Source organism: Passer domesticus, chromosome 1 (assembly GCF_036417665.1).
Source record: "Passer domesticus isolate bPasDom1 chromosome 1, bPasDom1.hap1, whole genome shotgun sequence".
Taxonomy (NCBI): Eukaryota; Metazoa; Chordata; class Aves; order Passeriformes; family Passeridae; genus Passer; species Passer domesticus.
The window spans coordinates 125526759-125543411 of NC_087474.1; the positions used below are offsets into that span (position 1 = coordinate 125526759).

At 38.0% G+C, this 16653-nt stretch overlaps 1 protein-coding gene across 1 annotated transcript; it reads right to left on the reverse strand.

Moving 5' to 3' along the window:
- Positions 1 to 57: 57 nt before the first annotated feature.
- On the reverse strand, positions 58 to 16387 carry TTPA (alpha tocopherol transfer protein). Its single transcript, XM_064387404.1, has 5 exons — positions 16110 to 16387; positions 8701 to 8854; positions 7216 to 7409; positions 4001 to 4111; positions 58 to 2567 (listed from the first exon to the last, which is right to left on the reverse strand). The coding sequence occupies exons 1-5, from the start codon at positions 16302 to 16304 to the stop codon at positions 2397 to 2399; spliced, it is 825 nt and encodes a 274-aa protein (XP_064243474.1). The 5' UTR covers positions 16305 to 16387; the 3' UTR covers positions 58 to 2396.
- Between the last annotated feature and the right edge of the window lie 266 nt (positions 16388 to 16653).

The following is a 16653-nucleotide window of genomic DNA, read 5'->3' on the forward strand; positions in this document are numbered from 1 at the left end:
TGCCAAACGCAGCCCCGCGGCGCCTCCTCCTCTGAAAGCGCACCCGTGACAGACTGGTTCAACCAGAAAGGCTTTATTAATTAAAATATATGCTAATACATTTAAAAAGAGCGGGGGAAAAAATTAAAAATTGTGCATTACATCGCGCTTACAGTCAGTAGTAAATTATATTTGTACCGTTTAAAAGGAACTTTATTTTTTTTTAGAGGCACTCCCGATGTTTTTAAAGAATAATGCACTGAGGGATTTTTGTTTTGTTGGCTGCTGCTCAAAGCTGCGACACCACCGCACATCATACCAATATCTTCACTATTCATTATGTAAATGTTCCAATTATATTGTGTCCTTATTATTAGCAGCCATGGCAATTAACAGTTCCCACATCCTATATAATATGTAAACATTAAAAAATAATTAACAGTTCAGGAAAAAATAACTGCGCTCAGTGCTCTAACTGCTGAGTTATGCAAACACCCTACCACTTAATAACACGATCAGGGTATTTTTTAAACCACTTATAACTTTATATTCATAGAGCTGGTGAAGTCCAAATAAAGATTAAAATGCCACAGCTAAATATGTATATACATGTGCAATCAAATGAGGTTTCTACTACATAAACCAGTAGCAATCAGAGATTGGTTTCATAGGAAAAGTTTAAATTTTCTTGTTCACTGAAACATGGTTCATTTCTTAGTGCAGTTTACATTCACAGATTAAAATTGAAGGACTGTAACATTAAGACAATAGCTTCAGGTCTCCAGCTGGTAAATTACTTGGAACTTGAGTTCCACACTTGAACAATTGCCAGATACCTGACTACTTAGTCTATTTTCTTATAAAGAAGAATTTGCAGTTCATCGAACTCGTCTATTTAAGGATCTTCTGTATCACAAAACAGTGTATCACAAAATAGTATCACAAAATCTGAGAAAAAGAAATATTTATGAAATACATCTTCACATAATCATATATCTGAATAAGGTTTCTTTAAATTTAGGCCCCATATCAAAAATATTTTGAAAGAGAAAAATTAAAAAGGCATTTCAGGAAATTCAGAAATTGGAAGAGGTTGTTGTCAGTTTTGAAAGAAGTTCTGGCATTAATCTTACCACAGCAGAAGAAAATACAATCAACAAGTACTCCAAGGGGTCTTTCATAGATGTTCCTCTTGCTAATAAAGAATCGTTTCCAATGACTCTTGCAATAACGCCTTACTAATCATAATCTAAAGTAAGGCATTTCTAATATAATAGGATAGTTTCATTTCTCTTCCCTATGTCTAGATACCATTCCAATGTCCTAAAGAGTACTAAATAACAGAAGTTATAATTTCTAGCTACCTGAGATAAAAGCATTTTTTATGGATTTATTAATAGGAAAATTCATATGGAATGCTTAAACATATAGTGCTTATGCAAAAACAAAACAGAGTTAAGAACAGTTACTGTACTGAAAATAAAATTACAATACCAAGCATCTCCTATTCTGAGGTCCCAAGTGACCTTACAACACCCTTAAAAATACAACAGATATTTCTAAAGTTCAGATCTGCAAAGGATAACCTACTTTACCCTCTGAAACAAACAGATAATGCAAACAGCTGAAAACTTTTGATCTCTGTAGTCCACTATACTAGAGATTAAAGGATAATAATCTGAGTTTTTTATAGTTGTCCAAAGACAGTATCACTTTTAAGAAAGAAAATAACAATTTTCAAGGTTGTTATGACTATTTTACCAGTTCCTCCCCTGATTCACACTGTTCTTGGAAGAATAGGTATGTGCTGTTTTTCTATAAAACTTGAATATTATTCTGTTAATTAGGACAAAAAGGGAAGATGCACAAGCAGCACAAAGAGTAACACAAATGTCTCACTATTGCTGACTAATTTTCAATTTGATACAAACTAACAAAACAGCATTTTTTCCCTGAGAATCAATCAAAAAAGCAGCCTCTTCACTCCTTGTAAATCAGCTCTGTAGTCCTATTTCTGCAACAAACTATCCTATTCACAGTCTATTCTTTGTTTTGTATTGTCTTGACAAGCCAAGATTCAAGAGCTAAGTGTAAGGTTCTGGACTACATTATCACAGATGAGTTGTCTCCAAAGACCGAACAGCAGCAGTATCAATCTGATTTCCAATGCACTCTTCAGCTTTCTGGCATACAAGTTACTCAATAACAAACAGTGAGACAAACATGTAAAATTCATTAATCTCTTCAGACATACAAACTGATAGCCTCCAGTTAGTATAAAAGTGCAGCCAACATAACATTCAATGAGTGCCCTGCAAAGACATACTGGTTTCATTCACAATGGAAATTTTCATATTAAATTTATTTCCAATTCCAGTGTTCAAGAATTAATAAAATACTGTATATTAAGGTTATTCCTAGGCCAGAGAAATGCTCTGAAGATAATCTGAAGATGCCATTATGAAGTCAGTCCATTCCTTGGCCAGCTCTTCAATGGAGACTTCCTCCCCCCCATATTCCTGTGGGAGCATGCTGACAGGGAAGTGTTCGGTCAGACTCTGCAAGTAGTTATTTCCGTGCATGTACACCTAAACCAAAATATTAAAAGCATTTACTTGGGTATGAATGCTAGACTATTGAGTGAGAACAGTCAGCAAAGCATCTCACTGCAAGAGCTGAACCTATCAGCTTGGTTTAACTAAATAAGTGTATTTGTTCATAATTAATTCCTTAAATGGAGGAACTACCCTTGTGAGTTTCCCCTAGGTACTCAAACTCGTCCTCCTCTGAATCTGAAGGCTGATGAAGGATGGACTACAACCTGAGAACTGCATTTTGTGTAGCTGTGAGCACAGGAGCCAAAACTAACTATGCACTTGTTCCAGACTGGTTTAGCAACGTTGGTGAGAGTACACACTACATCCAAACTGCTAAACTTAACTAAACCATGGGAATACTGGTGATTTGTTTTGTCATGATATCTTGTCATTGCCCTTTAGTCATTTCCAAGAAAAGAGCCCTGTCTGGCTCACGGCCATTACTATCTGGTCCTGCCACACGTATTTAAAAACAAGATTATGTAGTATGTATGTAGGTTAAAACAGGTGTCAAGGAAGATACTCAACAGAATCTATACATCAGTCCTTATCTTTCAGTTCCAACTGGAATTGGATTCTGGACTACTTCTCCACTTTAAGTCTTTCAACACTGTATGTTTGGTTCTTCTCCTCTTGCTTTATTGTAGCTATTTTGAAGCCTTGTTCATTATTTCCAGTCTGATACTTTTCTAGGATTGACTGTCCTGGCATGCAGTGGCTATTGCAAATGCCCAAGATCCATGTGCTGAGAAAAGGAAGCTTCAGAACTGAAATAACAATATTCTGCTTATTTTGTACCTTAGTCCTGCTGTTACCACTTCACTTTTGTGCCAGCTGAAAACTCCAGTATTTTTCATGTGCTGCAACAAACCATAGTCCTTGGCATGCTTTTGCATCCAAATACAAATCTATTTGCAGATCTCTAACTGCAAAACTATTTAAAGCAAGTAAGGAGCTATTTGGAAAAAAAACTTAGAAATTAAGTCTAACCAATTTTTGATGCATAAATGCCTCTGGAGGTCTGTCAGAGCTAAACAGTTGTCTTCTACTAATGCTGCACAGCTTGGACCATAAAACACTGCTCAGTGATCATTTTTCTCTATCAATCATTTATAGACAGAGCACTGGGAAATCCAGGACCTATTTCTAGTTCTGCAGAAGAATTGTTATGTGACCTCAAGAAAATATGACCTCTTTGTGTCACTTTTTTTTCTCTTCAGAGGAGTGATAACACCACCATTTGCTACTCTTATGTTAATAATAACTGCAAATGCTTTACTGTTAGATTCTGGAGGTCTGTATGGCACTAGCCAACAAAAATGATTTATGCTCTTCAGTACTTAGGAGTAACAGAGACTAAGGAAAGTGCTGCAGATTGTCATATAAGGATTTTGTGGCAGAAAGAAATATTTGTGTGCACTCACCCGTTGCTTTATTTTTTCAGTGAGAAAAGGCTTAATTAGAGCGAAGACTGGGTGGAAGAATAAAGGCTCATTAATCAAGTGGATACCTCGAACTTTCAGTGGAAAGGAATCCTGTCAGCATACATGGAAAACAGAATAAGAAAAAGAAAACATTATTGAAACACCTCTATTACTAAGCACAGGCCTGTAAAAACTGTCTAGTCCATAGGTTATAGTATTTCTTCTGACCTTGCCAATTCTTTCTAGCAGTGTAAATTGAGAACAACATTTAGAAAAATCATATCTTGTTCCTCTCATTAGAGGGAAAAGATCTCAAAATATTTTCACCTCAGTAGGAGGTGAGATTGAATATTAAAAACAAACAGAAAAACAAAAAAGAAAACTATCACCAAATTGCACATAAAAATTGTACACAAACTTTGTGCTCAGCCTTTCTTCTAATGTACAATTTTTCACAAGATTCTGCTATTAATTTACAAAATGCTATCTAGATATGTGCTTTTATTGGCAATTTACAGCCATAAATATATATAAACTATTGAAAATACTAACTTTAAGTTAAGTAAGTTTTATTTATAATTTAGAGGTAAGCCTTGAAATTACTAGGAATTTGGCCAAGACAGAAGTTCAGCTTTACAACAAGATTACTGTTTTAATGAAAATTTTAAAATATCTGCTATACAACCTTTATAACATGAAACAGCTTGGATTCTACTTGCATTCATTTAAAAGTTCCAGATCTTTCAAATTTAAAAGAAAATATGGCAGTGCTCAAAACAAGCTTTGTGCAATGGGGAAAGTACAGCTTCCCTTCATATCCCACTTGATACTACCTCTGAGAGGTTTTCTGCTTATAAAAATGGTACTTCTCACAAACATATCTCCTCACTAGTTCAATAGTTCTAAGGAAGAAAAAATCCAAAGCTAAAACATTTCTTTAGTGCCACTCCTAGATTTTAATGTATGATAAAGACCTTAAAATTATCAGCTTGTATGTTCACTTAATGTTATTATGGGTTATCATATACTTAAAGTCTACTATCATTTTCACAAAACAATTTTCTGCCTGGGATAAGTGACATTATCTTGAAAAATCTGTTATTATCCATAGTATGCTTTCCATTCCTTAGTACATATTTCCTTTCTATTAACTTCTGTTTCTTGATACAGGATAGTAATTTGCAAGACACATTTCCTGAGTAAAGTACAGGTTAAAACTAAGGTTTTACTTATAAGCATATTCTGGAGTGCATTAAGCATGTCCTGGGGTGTATCAGGCACAGCATCTCCAGCTGGGCAAAGGAGGGCATTGTCCTGCTCTCCTTTGCACTGGGGCAGCCTCACCTTGAATACTGTGTGCAGTTTTGGGCACCAAAATAGAAAAAAGACATTAAGCTATTAGAGAGCTTCAAATGAGGGTCAGGAGGTGGTGAAGAGCCTGGAGGGGAGGTTGCGTGAGGAGTGGCTGAGGCCACTTGGTCTGCTCAGCCTGGAGAAGAGGAGACTGAGGAGATACCTCATCACAGTCTGCAATTTCCTTGTGAGGGGAAGAGGAAGGGAAGATTTCTTCACTCTCCTGACCAGAGACAGCACCTAAGGGAATGGCTGGAGGTTGTGTCAGAGAAGGCTTATATTGGATATGAGGAAAAAGTTCTTAACCCAGAGGGTGGTTGAGCACTGGAACAGGGTCCCCAGGGAAGGGATCACAGCTCCAAGCCTGACAAGAGTTCAAGAAGTGTTTGGACAATGCTCTCAGCCACATGGTGTGTCTCTTGGGGTGTCCTGCACAGGGCCAGGAGTTGATCTTGATAATTCTGATGAGTCCCTTCCAACTTAAGATATTTTATGATTATGTAATATTGAACAACACTAATGTAATCTTTGGACAAAATTTACAAACCCAGTTAAAAGTGAGGAAAGGAATCAGGGGACAAAAAAAAATAAAATTCTTTTTCTTCTTAGAAAAGAATACTGGAAACAATTTTTAGTTTTCCTTTTGCATAGCTAGAATAAGCATTTAGAATATTAAAAAAATCAGAAATAGGTCAAGATGGAAACAAAGAATTTCCTGCTTTGAGATAATGGATTGAAACCTTTAGATGTTCTTGCAAATCTTATTCTGCCTCCTTTCTGCTCTATTTCAAGGTTAAAAAAATTACCAGCAATATGTTTACTACCTCAGAAATCAACTGAAACACTATCACTAGTCCTGTTTCCATGAGATCTGACCCAAGACTGCATAACACCAGGAGTTCTTATTCTAGATGTACAAAGTTGGGAATACCTAATGGTTTCAATAAATTTTTATAGTAGGTATCAGAAAGGAAGGACATCTGAAGTTCTGATGATATTAATTCAATGACTAAGCTTTGATTGAATCTCAGATATGAACCTTACCAAATCAGAGCAAGAGATTATCTCCCTGGCTCATTTCCACATCACAGGCTAACAGTTTTATTATTACTGACTTTCAACATAACTTCTGAAGGAAAATAAGATTATAGGACTACACTGTAGCTTGCCTGTCAATTCTCTGTCCCCTTCTTTCTTTAATTTTTTTTTCTCTCAAATTCAGTGGCAAAGTTAAACTGAATTTGGCAGAAATGAATAAGCCTTAAAGATAGTAAAGTCCTGAGATTTTATGAAAAACAGGAGGTGAGGTAACAGTGATTTGCACCGAACAATGCTCATGTTGTGGGAAGAAAGCAAGCAGAACATAAATGTTATACATTCTGTTGTTAGCAGCTGGAAGATCACATAAGCATCATCCATACCGGTAACAAGTTAGGAGTGTCTTTCTCTTAATTGCTTACAGTGCATGCTATTTTTAATATTCTCTGAGACAGGAATAAATGCTTTAAATATTGATACACAGTAATAATACACAAAAGAATGGAAGAGAAGAGATGAAACAGGATAACAAACAGAAATCCTTCGAAAACTGGGCTTCATCTGCTCCTCCAGTTATGAAATTCTTGTGTTGTAACAGGTTGGTGGAGTTCTTATAAAATAGCAGAAGCTAGAGGGCATTTACTGGTGTACAAGAATAAAATTTAGGTAAAATCAAGCACAACTTGTAATTGTTTTAGGATTTTGTTCTTCTAAGTTGCATAGTCTGAGAATGCCTACAGAAGAAAAATTTACTATAGCTTGGAAGGGATGAAAAAATTGAAGTCATAGCAATGAAGCTGCATAAAGCATTATGTCATACTTACTGTGAGAACAGCAGCAATTTTCTTGGCCACTGCTGGACTGATTTGAAAAGCATGAGCAAATCTCCACCCTTGAAGGTCAAAGATGGCCTTGACTCCATTTCGCTGAGTCTCAATCTCCTTTACAATGAGTTCAGATGTGATGAGACTTACACGGAACACATCATATGCTGTAAATAAACTGGGATCCCACTGTCCTGAAGAGAAGATAGATTACCCTGCATTACAATGAGAAAACCCCATACACCTGCACTCTTTATTCCCATGGCTTCTAATGTGCTTCTCAGGAACAAGAATTAATCGGCAAGAACAAAGTTCCTGAAATAAACTGGTTTGCCAGTGCATAAGTTAATTTGTGTGCCTGCTCTCTCATTCATCTTTGATGCTCTTTTAGTAGATAGTACCATGTAACGTAGCATGTTCTACCTATGGCCACAGACCCAGTACAAGTTACAATTCAGTAACACTCATGCTAGCAGAAGCTGTAGATCATCAGTACAATCAATTAATATAATTGCTTTTCAGCACCGTAATTTTCTGGCACAACTCAGTGAATCTCACTTCTTTTTTTTTTTTTTTTCTGAGGCCTGAGCAAAAAAATTGCATGGGATGAGCCTTAACCCTAGATGAAAGCTTTAGAGGGCACAACCGCCTACTAGACCTACAGATGATAATAATACAGTTCTTTGAAAGTTGGCAAAAATAAAGTTTCAGTCCAAAACAAGCATAGAGATAAGACAGAAAACAAGCATGAAGAGATTTAACTATGTACATTTTGAAAAAATTTTTGGGAGATGCATCAAGCATTTTCTAAGTGTTGTTTGCTAGGACTCTTTGGCTACAAGTAAACAATGAAAGCCTGGTGAACTGCTCATCCGAGCCTAAACTGAATGTTGATATATGACAAGGTGTACACCATTGTTTGTGTTCTCCCTACTCTGTGCTGCATCTGCATCAGTACCACAGTCTTAGCCCACAACTTTGACAATTTACTCAGAGTCAAATGATTTTTGGACACTCAGAGCCAAAAAAACCCTACATAATAATAAAATCTTATAAGTTTTAACCTTCAATTTGTTATGATGCAATAAGAATTTCACTAAAAAAGAAAATTAGGTTCTTCCTAAGGGATTGTACAGCTTTAGCTATACCAATATATAAGTAAAATTATTTAACTGTTATAGCTCACTAAGTTCATCTTTATATTAATGTAAATGCATTTCTAGCAAGGTACATAAATATATTAAATTTCTAGTTAAGATGTTCTGATATGGTCTAGTTTTATCAACCCCTGCAGTTGTACCCATAAAATATTTTTGGTTTGCACCTGAAATGGTGGTAATTAAAAAAATAAACAAACCCCAATAAAAAACAAAACCAAACCAAAGCAAACAAACAAAAGCAAAAAAAAAAAGCAAACAAAAAACCCCTAAAAACTTCACTGTCAGAATCAAGTGTAAAACCATTCCAAGCAATTTTGTCGCTCACCAATTCTGTATATTAGAACTTTGCTTCCATGTGGGTCTCTTGATCTTAGGACTCCGTGATAGCCAGCTTGCAAAAGACCAAGAACAGAAGATGGTTGTAAATCTGCACTTATTTCTGGGCATTCGATTCTCCACTTCTGATAATTCTTCAATAACTGGAAAAAGAAAATAATGTGGATGTCAGGTAAGCATCAGCTATTATAGGAAGAGCACAGTTAAAAATATGTTTTCCAAATGTGGTCACAGTGAGGTTTAATTCATTAAATTAGCTATAATTTAATTGTATATTTTAATCAAATCACTCCTAGAAACAGAAGGTTGTTATACTGGATGAAGTGAGTAAATTGTCATGATGAATTTAGAACCCAGTCAAATCATTAATGGACCGCAGTTATCATTTTGTGTCAGAAAGAAAACTGAATATATAATAAGCCTGTCATTTCTATGTAAAATTGCATCTAAACCCCATTTTTTTCTGCTCAGGTTACCTTTAGGATTGTTCATTTTGCTACTTCATCAGACTCATTCAGGATTTTTTTTAATTTAGAAGTGCAAAATTTTATGGAGGAACATTCTTCTTCACTCACTCACTCTCTCCCTTCCTCCCTATTTTTTACAGTCATCAATAATTTCATTTTACTATTTGAAACAGGTACGCTCATCAGCATACCCAAAAACATGTTTGAGGTCTCTTCTACCCCTCTGAAATGAGAGAATACAACACAGAAGTGGGTCTATTACACATTGGACAATTTCCCTCCCACAGAGTGGAAATAATGACAACCTGTCTGGTTAAATAAAACAGAGATCCCATCTGCTGTCAGGGACTTGGTCAGCCTGATTCCCAAGACTGGGAGGCAGCACCATAACCAGCATTTCTAAGGCACAGGAGGAGCTGTGTGTTGAAAGGCCATGGACTAATGCTGAGGAAGAGGCAATTAAAGGTGTTCCTTTGTGAGGTAACATCTGTGTTGAGGAATTACAGGCAGCACTGTGAAAGGTCATCTTAGAGATGGATTGTGAAAAGTTAAGTTGGTGATGCAGTAGTTCTAACTTCCAAGTCTAATTACTGTGTCTCCTTTAATATTAAGTGGTTGTGGGGAAAATGAACTATGCCCTGCAATTAAAATTTATTTAAGACATTGTGCATAAGTAGGAAGCTAGGTAAGACTGTCTTCTAAAATGCTTCCTCTCTGCTCATCAACTAAAATTTGCCTCTGCTGTATCACCTCTGCTAAGGTTATCACTAAGTTTGGAAAGTAGAGAGATAGCTATTACAAGTAATTAATATTTTGTTTTAATTTCCTCAATGGCTATAACTTAGAGGTCTAACCCAAGACCTTCAAAGTAGCTAAGAGAACCAGGCTTTTCAGTATCTTGTTTCACAGCAAACCAAAACATAGCTTTAAATCTTAAAGGTGGCATGCACAGCCTGCCTAGTTTTTAAAATTTTTTTCTATATTTCATCAAACAGGAAAACTCAAGCTGATCCTTTGCACAGTTTCACTGTGTTAATTGTGTTAATTGCACTGAAAGCATCAACGAAAATTCTTTTATTTCCTTTCATTTGTATTAACAGAATTTTTTTTTCCTTCATCAATTACTCTATATTTTGTAACAGAAATACTCAAGTTAAAAGAGCTGTGAGGTCCAACTAATAGAATATAACTGTAAAAAAATTTAAATTTCTCATATCTGTGCAAGTATTATTTTCTTCAGTATTTTCACTGGAAGAATGATCAAAAGGAAATTCAGTAAAATTGAATTCATCCCTACACACTCTTAGAGGGAGACCTGGAATTCAGCATCCTGGAGCTCACAGCATGCTCATGTCAGATAATTAGTCTTATCTCCTATTCTTCCCTCTATTTTTAAGCTTCTTGTATCATTTTACATAAAACATACCTTTTCTTCAGCTTAATGCTTTCCTGCTCAGATTAAGGTTATATGATTTTGAAGGTCTCTCAAAGGAATTTGCATGAGGAAACTATCTATAAAACATTATTGTTTATCATCAAAATTTGCTTTAAAATACATGGCACACTGATTAGAAATTAGCTATTTTTTATGGAAATAGAGCCTATAAATACATATTTAGATTTTTTTTTTTTAATTATATACCATGCTAGTATCCCACTTGATTTGGCAGTGGAAAAAAAACAGATAAAATCCACATCCTAAACCATCACCATAGAAAGAAACATTTAACCATTAGGAGAATTTTATTAGAAGTCTCTTGACTGCATTCAATCAGATTTAGCCTAGGTTAGTTTTAAAACTAACAAACAAACCTGGTGAAGGAAAAAGGGAGGAAGTAGGAAAAGTAAGTTAATTTGTGGAGCAGAAGTTCACTACAATTGCAAAGATAGGCCTGTTGAGGTACTCTGATTATCTCATTCTGTCAGTACTTTACTGTCTACAAAGGGCACTGTTTGAGCAATCCCAACTGCTTTGTGCCAGACAGCAATGTCAACATGTTTTTTCCTTGGTCTTTCCAAAACAGACTCTGAAATAGCAGCAAAATACAAAACCACCCTGAAAACAACTATGCAAACATCTGTCGGTTTGTAATTTGTCACTTTTCTTCTAAAATCTGTGGTACCACAACATCATGAAGACATATATTTTAAACACCTCTTTGAAGAACTCCCTGCCAAAACTAGGATGAGAACAAAAATGACACATTAATTCAATACCCTAAATTATCCTGTCTAGTCAATACAGATAGTTTCTCATTTTCATGATATTTGCATTTTCCAAGTTGGAAAAAAGGATTTAAGTTCTTGGACTTTGGAAGAAAGAGAGTGGTGTTTTCAGCTTATGATGCACTCAAGATCCTTACAGAAGGCATAGTTAACCTACTTGCGCACCCATTAAGGAGTAAATATATGGTTGGAATACTTTCTGACACTTTTCACAAGTGGTGCACCTTTCAGACACATAACTTGACTGAGCCTAAAATATACTTCCCTTGGCAAGAAAATCACAAAGTGCTGAAGAGCTCTCAGATTTTGAAAACCTAATCTAATTACCTAAAATTATTTAGGTCTGAAGTAAAGGTCAGCATTACAGCATCTTCCATAGAATCTACAGCTACTTTTGGCAGATATTCTGTAAATTTTTATTTATGTAAGCAACCCCTTTCTTACAGCTGGACATAGTCAAGTCTCACATGGCCACTTAAAAGAGTAATCCTTAAACATATAAAGAAATTCAAACACTAGCAGTGGTTTAGAGGTTTTCTAGTTTTACACTGTTTAAGCACAGAAATTAAGGTAAATTTTTTTTTCAAGTAAGATTCTTTTTCAGCAGGTAAAACATAAATGTTGCATATAACAATCAGTTTGGATATAGATGAAACAACCTAATCTCAGGAAAAACAGGCACATTCATTACCCAGTATAAAAAATGGCTCACACGCTTAACAACACAAGAAAAACATCTCAATTTATAATTATCTGTGTTTACAAATGGAATAACCTACTTAGCATCTGCTCAGCATCTGAAAATAGATGCAAGATAACTTGATAAAGGGGGGGAGAGCTGGATGAAAAACTCCAGTGTCTGTAGTTCAGCATTAATTAAGAGGGTTTTTTCCCTGATGTCTGTTGGGGACAGTTCCAGATTTCTGTACATTAGAGATTACAAAGTTACCAATTAAACCAAGATTCAGGTCCTAGAAACCAAAGTGAACTTGGTACTTTACTTAGAAGCAAAATAACTAGAAAACATTGTGCTTGTTAGAGAAACTAATGCATATGTATGCGTAAATTAATTATATTTTTCTTGATTAACAACTATTTAGTTATATTAACATGGATGATAGGCAGAATTAGGCCTCTGTTGTGTCAGAAGTATCAGTGCACACAATGCTTGGGGAAAAAATATTTTCTACTGGCATTCTTTGCAGGAGAAACCACAGCTCAAATTTCAGAATATAAAACTTTGTGCGCATATGTATTTTATACATCTTTTTAAATATATGGGTGTACAAATATACCCAGAATTTAAACATACAACTGTATGTTTAAATTTATACTACTCAGACAAAGAATTTGAAATATTTTATAGAGACACAGAACTTTCCTAATTCTTCATGCATTACTTCCTTATCACTGGAAAAAGACTGGCACGTGCTGGCTTAGCACAGAGAAGCCTGGCTGACTGATTTGTTTCCTCAAGAGTCAGCTCAGAGAGATAATAAGGGCTCTTCCGTCCTTTTCAAGGAATTCCTCAGTATAGATGGAAGAAAAGCAGCCAAGTGACTGATTTCAACTTAGCATTTATGTTTGAATGACGTGAAGATCCTCAGAGATAATGTCCAAGACTCAGCAGTGTGTTTGACACTACAGAAAACAACACTGCTTGCACAGCACAGTCATCCTAAGTGACTTCCTTGCAGCAGAACGCACGAGGAAATCCTCATTCCTCCGTAAGTCGAATGAAAAACAAAATTCTGGCTTTCTACCTTGGTATCAACCAGAACTCCTAAAAGGATCCTAGATATTTAGAGAGTTTTCAGTGCCACAAAGTAATGCTTATATATTTATGTTATGAAAACCCTTTGCATAGAGCTTCAACGCCAAACATTTTCCCTCTGTTCCCCAGAATATAATCTACTTCAGGTACAAAAAGACAGCATGCCAAAGTCACTGAGAGTGAGTCCTATACAAGAGTTATAGGATGTAATGGATAATAAAACAGGAAGAAACATATATGTCCAAAAGGAGATGCTAGTTGTCCAGATTTCACATATCAATAGTGAATCCAAGTGGCAGTGTTTTCAGTGATAACAGCGAACTCAAACATACACACAATAGCTGGTACATTCAAAAAGGGGCAGACACTGATCTCAGTGGTGACCAGTGACAAAACATGAGGGAATGGCCTGAAGTTGTGTCAGGGGGAGTTTAGGTTGGGTATTAGAAAAAGGTTCTTCACCCAGAGGGTGGTTGGGCACTGGAACAGGCTCCCCAGGGAAGCGGTCACAGCACCAAGCCTGACAGAGTTCAAGGGGCATCTGGACAATGCCCTCAGGCACAGTGTGACTGACAGGGCGTCTGTGCAGAGCCTGGACCTGAACTTGAATGATTCCTGTGGGTCCCTTCCAACTCAATGTATTCTGTGATTCTGTGAGAATAGTCTGTTACTGAGCTTAACTGAATGATCACTCTTCAAGAAATTAAGGCAGTTTTATCTCTTCTTCAAGTCCTTCAATTCCAGATACCTGTTTCAGTGCTGGATTTTCTTCTAGCATGAGAGATATCAATATATCATTAAAAGCAAGTCTGGAATTGCCACTGGAAAAATGGAAAAAAATTGCTGTTGTGAGTCACCATAAAGGATTTAGAAATTGAATGTCTTGACACAATCTACCTGATTATTCTTTTCTGAAGCATGTCCAAATGTTGGTAACTGACAACAGATAAATGTGTGTCAATTATTAACCAGAAATGCATCAATAAAATGGTCTGATCAGGTGCCAGACTCTTGATTCATAGTTAAGGCTAAGTATAAGCCCATACTAAGATGCTGGACAACCTTTGCCTATATGCACTGACAGGGCCATTAACTTTGATTATCCCTTAGCTGCTCTACAAATACTATGCAGTAGTACAAGGAAGCCCAGTGAGCCTGAACTCAAGAGAGGCAACATCAAATCAGGACAAGAGGGAAGAGCCACTCTCTGGACCGATGGCAGGAGGGCTCTGTCTAGGATGAAGTACTAACATAACTTCTGCATGAAGTCACACTTGAGTTAGATGAATGTACAACTTAGGACCACGAGAGATTTTTGCCCAATAATTCTCTTTGGCCTTGATATACCAATTGCAATAAACACATTCTTGTAATGTAATTCTTCCATTACTGTAAGAGAAGTATTCTAGAAAATGGTGTCAGCTGGTATGTAGAAGATTAAGTGCAAGTGGCTACAGCACTTGGAGAACTGAAATTCTAGACAGAAACATTAAACACGGGTTCGTTTTCAACATCAGAATTTCTTAATTCAAAGGCAGGTTTGAAATCCAGAAACTTAGCAGCCTGAGGAGACCCAGAAAATCTAAAGAGGTTTTAAAAAGACAACTTTTCAAAGGAGGCCCCCAGTGTTGATGGCTGACTCTCAAGAGAAGCATAGGAAGTTTGCTACTTTATAGACTCCCATCCCTAAACCTAGTCTAGATTCCACACTCCCAAACATCAGTCCTACCTACCTAACACACCCACATCCCATCAAAATGCAAAAACACACAGGCCAAATTCAGAGGTGCCATCATCCTGTCTATAGGATTACCAGTAACAACCAATTACAATGCAATTAGGAGTGGATATTCAGGAATCCCTATGTCCTCATTAAGCCCTTTAAGCATTTTGGGACCAAGAAACACAGGAAAATAAAATGGTTTTTGTTTGGAAAGAAAGAAAAAGGCATGGTCCTACAATGGTTAGCGCACAGCTTTGATATAAACACTCTCATGAACTTCAAGTAAAAGTTAAGACACATAAAATCCAAAGGAATCTGACTTGACTCCTTGGTTCTTTGTTAAGGAGGAAAGGTTTAAAGCTATGCTGCAAATGTCATGAGTCAAATGAAAAGAACAAAACCAGAAATTTTAAAGCTACTTATGATTAAGGGCTTAATTCAATTTCTCAATTTCCTTTTTTAGCTACCTTGATCCTGCAATACATCCATATGCAAACAATGATCTCTTATGGCGAGTAAACTTGGAAAATCTACAGTCCAGAGAAGTCAGAAACTAATAGGTGAAGTCTGTTGGGCAATGCAGTGTAAACAACACAAAATTCCATGGAAACACAGCTTTCAGTTGGCACATGTGAATCAACGCTTTTGCCCTGGGAGGATTTGGAAATACTTTCTGTTCCAAAGGTTTAATGGCTGTCAATCTTTCATTAAAAAAAATAACAAACTGATAACAATCTGTGCCTTTGGGTATTGAAAATATGTGTGCTCTGTGGCAAAAAGGCATGCAAAGAGCTGGGAAAGTACCACAGCCTGCAAGGAGTGCTGTAAAAGACTAAACTCCAAGCAAAAAGTTTTTACTCATAGTTTTGGAGTAATTATAAGTCTGTAGTGAAACTAGTACGCCTGCTAGTAACCTGAGCCTGACAATCATGACACGGGTGTCCTTTGAAGGATACTGTTTCCTAATCGGAGCTGTGACCTTACCGCACTGACTGTACGGGCGAGTACCGCGCCTACCACAGCCTTGGTGTTACCACATGGATCCCGCGCCGAGCCGGCCGCCACAGCGAGCACTGACTCGCCGGGGACACGCGTGACAAGCCATCATTCACACCCGGCAACCCCGCTCGGCCCCGCCCGGCCCGGGCAGCGCAGGGCACGGACCCCCCCAAGCCCGGGCGCCGGGACCCGCCGCCGCCGCTCCTCACCCTCCAGGCCAGCTCCAGGTGGAAGTCTCGGGCGCGCAGGAACCGCACCAGGAAGGCATCGGAGAGGGGCTGCGGCCAGCGCTGGCCGGGCTCTGCCTCCGCCCGCCGCCGCAGCTCGGACACGGCGCCGCGCACCCGCGGAGAGTGGTCGGGCAGGTCATTGAGGAGCCCCGCGCCCGGCGGAGCCTGCGACATCCCCACGGCACGGCACGGCACAGCCGAGCTCAGCCCCGCCGCCGGCCCCGTCCCATTGAGCGGAGCCGCGGCGGCGGGGCCCGGCCCGGCCCGGCTGCCCCCGCCCCCGCGGGGATTAACCCCTGAGCGCCCTCCCGGGCCCCAGGCGAGGGAGCGGGCAGGTGGGCACCGCCCTGCCTCTCCTGGGCTTGGTTTCTCCACTTTTAGGCGCTTGACCGGTTTTTAGAATTTTACGCTTTACGCCCATCTCCTGTGTATCTCTTCCAGCCCCAAAAGTGAGCCGTACCTGCTCGCTCTGGAGGGGCGGCCCCCGCCGCTGGTACCCGCGGCGCGCACCGCAGCAGGGTCA